This window comes from Tribolium madens, unplaced genomic scaffold (genome assembly GCF_015345945.1).
Source record: "Tribolium madens isolate multiple individuals breed KSU strain unplaced genomic scaffold, Tmad_KSU_1.1 Scaffold_20;HRSCAF=117;Tcas5.2_LG4, whole genome shotgun sequence".
NCBI lineage: Eukaryota > Metazoa > Arthropoda > Insecta > Coleoptera > Tenebrionidae > Tribolium > Tribolium madens.
This window is the reverse complement of record NW_025400985.1, coordinates 8,543,592-8,551,606: the sequence shown is the minus strand read 5'-3', so window position 1 is coordinate 8,551,606 and position 8,015 is coordinate 8,543,592. Positions and strand designations below refer to the sequence as shown.

General features: G+C 32.3%; 3 protein-coding genes across 7 annotated transcripts in view; 2 read left to right on the top strand and 1 right to left on the bottom strand.

Annotated features, from left to right (window-relative positions):
- The window catches only part of LOC123005173 (probable cytochrome P450 49a1), a 3,194-nt gene extending 2,210 nt beyond the window's left edge, over positions 1 to 984 (top strand). For 2 of the 3 annotated variants that reach the window (XM_044398827.1, XM_044398828.1), the window contains exons 7-10: positions 218 to 387; positions 437 to 515; positions 567 to 773; positions 819 to 984. In XM_044398827.1, coding sequence (XP_044254762.1) covers positions 218 to 387; positions 437 to 515; positions 567 to 773; positions 819 to 929 — 567 coding nt within the window. In that variant the 3' untranslated portion in view covers positions 930 to 984. The remainder of the gene's footprint in view (positions 1 to 217; positions 388 to 436; positions 516 to 566; positions 774 to 818) is intronic. The other variant, XM_044398829.1, reaches the window with a different exon arrangement.
- Positions 985 to 1,939: 955 nt separating this feature from the next.
- LOC123005172 (probable cytochrome P450 301a1, mitochondrial) lies at positions 1,940 to 4,316 on the bottom strand. Its single transcript, XM_044398826.1, has 8 exons — positions 4,087 to 4,316; positions 3,539 to 3,986; positions 3,295 to 3,488; positions 3,041 to 3,242; positions 2,805 to 2,967; positions 2,557 to 2,726; positions 2,222 to 2,507; positions 1,940 to 2,175 (listed from the first exon to the last, which is right to left on the bottom strand). Exons 2-8 carry the CDS (start codon positions 3,970 to 3,972, stop codon positions 2,062 to 2,064), a joined length of 1,563 nt encoding a protein of 520 aa, XP_044254761.1. The 5' UTR covers positions 3,973 to 3,986; positions 4,087 to 4,316; the 3' UTR covers positions 1,940 to 2,061.
- A 1,662-nt stretch (positions 4,317 to 5,978) lies between these two features.
- LOC123005079 (zinc finger protein 2 homolog) lies at positions 5,979 to 8,015 on the top strand. 3 transcript variants are annotated; one of them, XR_006412730.1, is made up of 4 exons: positions 5,979 to 6,501; positions 6,553 to 7,357; positions 7,433 to 7,576; positions 7,626 to 7,767. XR_006412730.1 is itself a non-coding variant. In XM_044398689.1 (4 exons), the coding sequence occupies exons 1-4, from the start codon at positions 6,376 to 6,378 to the stop codon at positions 7,995 to 7,997; spliced, it is 1,464 nt and encodes a 487-aa protein (XP_044254624.1). In that variant the 5' UTR covers positions 6,315 to 6,375; the 3' UTR covers positions 7,998 to 8,015. The 3 variants fall into 3 exon arrangements, 2 of the variants coding, with proteins under 2 accessions (XP_044254624.1, XP_044254625.1); XM_044398689.1 differs by having other exon boundaries at positions 6,315 to 6,501; positions 6,553 to 7,374; positions 7,626 to 8,015; XM_044398690.1 differs by lacking the exon at positions 5,979 to 6,501 and having other exon boundaries at positions 7,217 to 7,357; positions 7,626 to 8,015.

Sequence of the window (8,015 nt, the reverse complement as noted above, 5' to 3'; positions counted from 1 at the left end):
GTAAAAAAAAAATTTTTCCAGTTTTAGTAAATAAAATTATTCCATAATTTTTTCGCTTACTGTTATATATCAAAGCTCATAGATCTTTCAACAATACTATTTTTTAATTTTTTTTCAAAATGACAAATAAAATACAACTATGGAAATTATGATATCACTCAATGATGTTACTAGGAAATACCAGTCATCCGTATTACCGTAATAATAATAATTGTAGACCTCAAACGCGGTAGCGTCAATGCTCTACCAACTCTCGCTGCATCAGGAAAAGCAGGCTAAACTCTATGAAGAAATTAAAAATCTTCTACCGTATAAATCCACGCAAATATCTCACGAGAAATTAGACCAAATGGATTACCTGAAAGCGTGTGTTAAAGAAACTATGAGGTACACGAACCACAAGACAAAACTTTTTGCTCATTATTGCGGTTTTTAGAATGTATCCGGTGGTGATTGGTAATGGCAGATGTACAACAAGAGATCGGGTAATTGGAGGTTATCAGATACCAAAAGGCGTAATTATCTTGATGAGCAATTAGGAGTGTCGTCAACAATAGTCTTTGTAGGTACAAGTGATATTTCAACACTGCGTCATTAGCAATCTAGAGGAATACTTTCCACGAAGTGGTGAGTTTCTCCCAGAAAGGTGGCTAAAAAACTCAGAACTATTTCGCAACCATCATCCATTCGCATCGTTACCATTTGGGTTTGGCAAAAGGATGTGTCTAGGACGGAGGTTTGCGGATTTAGAAATACAAACAGTCATAGCCAAGGTAAGCCAACACACAAAATGTGAATTTATTGTTTGACTTTTTCAGATTGTGCGTAATTTCAAAATCGAATACCATCACGGCAAGCTTGATTACCATATTCATCCCATGTACACTCCTAATGGACCTTTAAGATTGACGTTCATTCGCCGACAGTAAAGTTCACGAAGATCATTATTGTTACTTTTTGCCAATAAAATTCATTTTCACCTTACACGACTACGTGCTTCCTTAATTACCCCGGTTATTTATATGCATATTTTGACCCGTATAGCGGAAACTTTAATTCACATAGAGAGAAGTAAATGTTTTAAATACTTTTCGATTATTTATTGATATTATTGCGAATTACTGAAATTGAGGTATTAAACGCAACTTCAGGGTCATTTAGCAGTTATTAGAATAATTATCGGAAATTATACACACTCTTGAAATAATTTGTAGGCCAAGGTTACTATAATCGTCTAGGGTATAGGTTCATTGAAAACGGGTTTTTCGAAATACCAATACCAGATGAGTGTTTTTTAAATTTTGCAACATGCAGATATGCCTAAATCGACTCTTAAGAAACTAAATTTTGCCCTCAGCTTTTTCAATAATTGTCCACAATCGCTTTGTTTTTATTAAATTATTTATTACGCAATAAATATTTAAAATTTTATTGAATTAATGCAGCTAATAAAAAGAGTATTGTACGACAGTTATGTAAAAATTAGTAGTATATAGGAAATAGTCGTAACTGCATTGAATTCTTATAATAAATAACTAAGTACAAGAACATACATGTTTTTTATTTTATTTTATTACTTAATCATTATTCTTTGCATCACCTTTTGACCTCGTCATTGCATCTGGTCTTCTTTTTTTTTCCTTTTCCTTTCTTTCTGTTTCTTTTAATTCTCAGCTATTTTGAGTGAAACATTGCAATCACATCAAAAAATAATTCTAATTTGTCAAATAAACCATAGTTCATTTCTGAGTTTCTTGCCGGTAAATTACAAAAGAACCTAAACACTTTATTTTTACTCTTGCGTGTGTACGAGCGAGCTCATCACTACATTTTTTTAAAAAATTTTTAGTGTTATTTTTATAAAACATTGTAATTTGCAATTTGTCGAAGTATTAAAAAAACATTAAGTATTTCTTATTTCACTAAAATAAACACGAAATTTATTTCAAAAATTTCATTTTATTTTCTTATAAATAAATATTTTCACACAGTGTGCGTGTAGAACTGGGATAAAGAGTAACTTTTGTAATAATTTATTAAAAGTGGTGCAAAAGCCAGTTTTTATTCTTCTCGTTTGATAACTTTAAAACGTAATGCCCCATCCGGTGCGTACATAAAAGTGACTTTATATTCCAACGGTTCGTGGTGGTACTCCAGCTTGTATGACCTTATCAGCTATAAGATTTTTATTAGAATGATGTGGAAAAATCATTACTAGTACCTTAGCTAAAAGGACCTGGATTTCGAGATCAGCAAATCGTCTTCCTAAACACATCCTCGCTCCATATCCATAAGGTAACGACGCAAATGGGTGAATTTTATAATCACTCGCTGATTTTTTCATCCAACGTTCCGGAATAAATTCATTAGGCTGACTCACAAATTCCTCCATACTTCCGGTTATAAGAGTAGGAAAAACCACTTGTACTCCTTTTGGAATTTTATATCCGTGTATTATGGTATCTTGCTGTAAAGTCCTTCCGTTTCCTATCACTGTCGAATAAACTCTACAAGTTTTCACTTATTAAATATTTCTAGTCTTTCCCAATAAAGTACCTCAAAACCTCTTTGACAAAAGCTTTCAAAAAGTCCATTTGGTCCAATAATTTTGTGTTCAAGGGAGTGTTAGGGTCTGGCATAATTCGTTTTAATTCCTGATACATTTTTTCTTGCTGTTCTGGTCTTGTTGCAAGCTGATAAAGAATAGAACAAACGGCCATTGAAATCTGTAAATTTACAAAACAAAGGTAGTATTACTTAACTCGAGCTATTCAAATTTTATTTGTTTTCATTGCAAAACTCACAGTGTCAATTCCTACTAAAATTAAATCCAAGGCTAGAATATATGCAGTTTTTGGGTCGGGTTCATTGGCCAAAATTCTCTCAACTAAAGAAAGGTCTTTTTCGTCGAGAACTGTTTTCGATTTCAATCGTTCCATTGCTGCGTCTATGTGTTTCATACATATTCTAAAACAGTAATTCAATTATTAAGCGCATAAATTCCGCATTTATGTAATAAAATAATGTAATGGAAACGTACTCTACGAAATAATCCATATTTTGAACATATCTTGTCCAAAGTGAAGTAGGAAAATAGCGCCAAAATGGAAATTTTAGTTCCAAAATTGCTACATTTCGTAACGCGTATTTTGCCGCTTCGATGATTTTTTGGGGCTCTGAATCGGGCGGTAAATTGGGGTCTAAGCACCCCAGGCGTGCATCCAGAGATACCCTTCCTATACCTATAATTAACTTAATGACAACAAAAAGCAAATTTAAGAAATATAGGTATACATTCAAGAGCCCATTTATGAATTTCGTTATCAAAATCGGAAGGCATTTCATTGTCTTCATTTTTCATTTCCATCATCCTTTGAATAAAATAATTCGTAACGTTTTCAATTGGTTCAATATATTTTTTAACAGTCTGTACTTGAAGAATTGGTTTTTGAACAGTACTTCTAAACTTCCTCCAAGGTTCACCGTGTCTGAAAAACTCTTATACAAACTCACTAAATATCAGAAATGGTCAACTTACACCCCTACTACTCCTCCCACATCCCCGAAAAAATCCTTCCTGACCACACTCTTATATCTCACCAAACAAGGCATCGAAGGCCTAAAAGGTGTAGGCCCTTCTTGTCTATAGATTTTTTCAATCTCATTTGCGTCATAAATAAATAATAAATCGGGGCGTCCTACAAGACCTGATAATTTAACTATTTTGCCATACTCCTTGTAAAAAAGTTCTGATAATTTTGCTACGTCCGAAACGTCGTATTGGCCAATGATTGGTAGCAGTCGCCAAGTGTTACCCAAAATTGGTATAGGTTTAGGTCCCGGTATTTCCGAGTAGGGTTTAGCGTCGTTTAGGTTTTCTAAATGTGGGCAAAATGCTGGTGTTACAGATTGAGAGCGACTTCGAGTTATGTTTTTGACGATTTTTGCCGCTTGTGGAAATTTTGAAGTCATTGTTAAGAAAAATTCTAAAAATAAACTCAAATCAAGACGTTATTTTATTTTGATGTGTTTGGAATTTAAACCACCTGACTCACCTATTGATTTAAAATAAATTTTTGTACATACCTTCAGGTTTAATATAAGATATAATAAAAATGCACTCTTACTTTTACTGTTAAAGCATTTTGTCGCGTTTGTTGCTTTGAATGCACTAACCGTTCAAGTGAAAATACTGAAGACATGCGACCTCATTTTCACTGCTTTCTCACTTCTTAGTGGAGTTAAGGTCATCTAGTGTTGTGTCATCGACACTCGGATTTTTGAGTCGACTCCATTTTTGCAAATTGTGGTAACTTCTTGATTTTTTTACCTTGGAGTAGGTACATTATATTATATTAATAAACAATCAGATTTTGAATTTAATTTCTGGTAAGCATTGATTTAAAGTTTTGACCACATATATATTGTGAACGTAAAAATCAACTGAATTCGTCCTTGATATACCTTTTAAAAATTGAAAGGCTTTAAATTGGTAAATTTTACGCTGTTTTATGCAATACAGAGCAAATAATATTCGTGTATTTCACCACTTCTATTTTAAATTAATTATTAAAAATTCATAAATTTATACCTTTCTGTAATAAAAAGAACGCTGTATTTGTTGAAATTAAGTTTTTTTAAACAATATGATTACATATAAAGATTTTATGTGCAAGCTTTACGTAGGTATACACTATTTTATTCCTTGTATTCAAACAACAATAACAAATAATTAAAAGAATGCACATGAACGTTTAACTTTCATTTTCTTTTATTACTTTATAATTTTGTAATAATATATCTTCTCTTATTCATTCAAGGATATTTCATATGTTTAGATTATTTTATTACTATTGATTAAAAAAACAACCATACTATTATTTAAATTCTCAGAAAACCAACACTTCAGCATTGTCCTTAAATAAATATTCACTGAATTGTTTAATTATTTATACTATCAATTATAGTCGTCACCAGGAATATTTGGGATTGACGTATGCAAAGCTTTATTGAGGGTTAAGCAGCTTTGTGGTCGACCGTAATAATTTTTCACTGCGTGTGGTACTACCTAGAAGATGTAGAAAAGAGCCGTATTCAGGAATTTTTGTGGTGGGCTTTTAATTTATTACAGGCAAACATTTGGGAATTTATATATTAATTTAATATTAAAGTGATAATGCAGATTTGTAAAGAAACAATCTCAAAATATAACTGAATATTAAAATTAATTTAATTTTTTTTTTGATGAAAGCCCAAAAACAAATTTCTGTTACGGACCATCTCTTCCTACAAACCTTTGAAACGTGCCTGTCCTAAGAAATGCAAATTTGTTTATGGCATCTCTACCGCAAGCCCCATGAACCACCGTGGGGGGTAAGCGGCTTATTCTATAATGAGTCTCAAATATTGTTGGTGACGACTATACTATCAATAAGTATACTCGTAATATGAATCATTTCTCGAAATAGTCCTTATGATTGTCAGATTTGTCTATTTTAGAAATATCGATATGATTGACATTTAAAAGTCTAATTTGAAAGTTCTAGTTGAAATTTATTTTTGGCGCCGATTTTCCGATACATAAACAATGACTAAATATTAATTTCTTCAGTTTTCTTTGGTTTCGTTTTTTGTTTTCACGTTTTTTTATACATATGGTTCAATAAATTGTTTTTAGGGTCATTTTTTCTCTAGCTGACAGAATAAAAATTTACAAAAATTTAAAATGAGATTAGTTGTAAATAAAAACAGTTTTACATTTTTATGTCAATCGAATAACAAACCGTCCAAAATTCAGTGTCCGGAACTATACCAAGGCGCACAATTGTGACAATTCACTGTAGAGCAAGCAAATTTGACTTTTGATAAGCATATTTTTGTTTTTTATTCAATATTACAAACAAATTTAGTTTTCAAAAATATTGTTAAGTAAAAATTTATTTCATTCTATTATAATTACTAATTTGTAAACATTTTTTGAATTTTTTACTTAAATGTTTAAAAACTGTCAAATGTCACGCTAACATTATCCGTTAGGTACTCTTGTACCATTTAAAAACAAAATTCAAAATTGCCAACTCAAATTCACACTTCAATACGTCATCACTTTTTGAAGAGACTTGATGTATCAGCTTACACTGTTGTAAATTGTTATACTTACAAGAAAACACCAGCTGAAGCATTCTTTCTTTACCATTTTTATACATTTTGAACTAATTTTGGTACGTTAGAAATTTGTAGAAACCTGTAAAATGTTGACGGCCTTAAGATTTGTTTCTCCGCTTTATTGTTTTCAGTTGGCAACACAGTTGCCAGATGTCATTATTATGTCAAGTATTAGGGTGACAGGTTGACAGGTGTGTTCCAATAATAATAATGAATAATTTCGATGTAAATAACATTGATAAGATGTGTAGAGCGTGTCTATCAGGAGAAAATGAGATGATGTCAGTCTTGGATTCGGAATTGAGGGATATGTTTATATTTTGTACATCTCTAGAGGTGAAAATAATTTTTATAGGTTATGCTTGTAACATAACAATGTTTTTTTAGTTTGATACCGATGATAAGTTGCCACAATCAATTTGTAATAAATGCAAAGACCTACTAGTAAATGCTCACACATTCAAAAATATCTGTATCAAATCAAACACTCTTCTAAAGCAACATTTGTTAACTAATTATGAAATTGATGACTTGGATTTAAAACTTGATGATCTCTTTAAAATTGATTTTGACGAGAATTGTGATGAGTCTAAACCTAATTCACCAGAAACAATAAAACCATCAGAACTCAATAATAAAAAAACACGACGCCAGAATAAAAATTTCAAATTTCACTGTGAGACATGTTCAGAGGGTTTTAACTTAGAGGATGATTTGGTTTTGCATAGTATAGCTCATCCTAAAGACGGCATACCGAAATGCACCATTTGTGATAAATTATTCAACACATTAAAAATTCTTAAACGCCACGTTCGTATACATTTTAAGTCTAAACCGTTTGAATGTGACCTTTGCTCACATACTTTCACAGAATCTGGAAGTTTGACAAGGCACTTGAGAAAACATACGGGCGAAAAGCGGCATTTGTGTACCGTTTGTGGTAAAGGTTTTTATGAAGCTAATGTCTTAGCAGTTCATATGAGGACTCACACTGGGGAAAAGCCAATAAAATGTGAAGTTTGCGGTAAAAAATTTGCAGACCCAAATGGATTAAGGAGTCACGTAAAGTCGCATTCAGGCGAGAAAAAATATTCGTGTAAAATATGTAATAAATGTTTCTCACATTCGTTTGTTTTGAAAAAACATTTGAGGATCCACAGTGGCGAAAGACCTTTCTTGTGTACAGTTTGTGGTAAATCATTCACGCAGGTTTTTAACTTTGCTGTTGTAATAATGTATTAAAGCTAAAGGTAATTAATTATTTTAGAGTCACTATGTGTCAGTACATATGAGGCAACATACAGGGGAATTACCGTATGGTTGTACAGTATGTAAAAAACGATTTGTCCAAAACAGCCAACTAGAAATGCATCTGAGGACTCATACAGGCTACAAACCTTACATTTGCAATGTATTAATATGCAAAACATGTTGCAAGTGCGTTGTAATATAATTTTTAGGTGTGTGGTAAAGCTTGCGCCCGATCTGGTGATTTAGTAATTCACATGAGGACCCACACTGGTGAAAAACCATTCACTTGTACAATCTGTTTGAAAAGCTACACGACTTCCAGTCATTTAAAAGTGCACATGAGGACACATAATGGAGAAAGGAGTCATCTTTGCACTTTTTGCGGGAAGAGTTTTACGGAGAATCAAGGTTTAAAAGCCCATATTAGAACACATACTGGCGAAAAACCGTATATTTGTAGAGTATGTGGGCATGGGTTTGCTCAGTCGGGCGCCTTGGCAACTCATAGGAAGATACACAAACTGGAGTCGGGGCTTAAGGCTGATGATGAAATCAAAATTGAAAATAATCCTCTTTATTAAATTTCTTTATTGACTGAA

What these genes read in the sequence shown, in the direction of transcription:
- LOC123005079 (XM_044398689.1), top strand. Translation starts at nt 6,376, where the DNA reads ATGAATAATTTCGATGTAAATAACATTGATAAGATGTGTAGAGCGTGT. An exon ending in GTGGTAAATCATTCACGCAG is followed by an intron (nt 7,375 to 7,432) that starts GTTTTTAACTTT and finishes TAATTATTTTAG; the next exon opens with AGTCACTATGTGTCAGTACA. An exon ending in ACAAACCTTACATTTGCAAT is followed by an intron (nt 7,577 to 7,625) that starts GTATTAATATGC and finishes TATAATTTTTAG; the next exon opens with GTGTGTGGTAAAGCTTGCGC.
- LOC123005172 (XM_044398826.1), bottom strand. Translation starts at nt 3,972, where the DNA reads ATGACTTCAAAATTTCCACAAGCGGCAAAAATCGTCAAAAACATAACT. An exon ending in GTGGGAGGAGTAGTAGGGGT is followed by an intron (nt 3,489 to 3,538) that starts GTAAGTTGACCA and finishes AGAGTTTTTCAG; the next exon opens with ACACGGTGAACCTTGGAGGA. An exon ending in TTTGTCAAAGAGGTTTTGAG is followed by an intron (nt 2,508 to 2,556) that starts GTACTTTATTGG and finishes GAAAACTTGTAG; the next exon opens with AGTTTATTCGACAGTGATAG.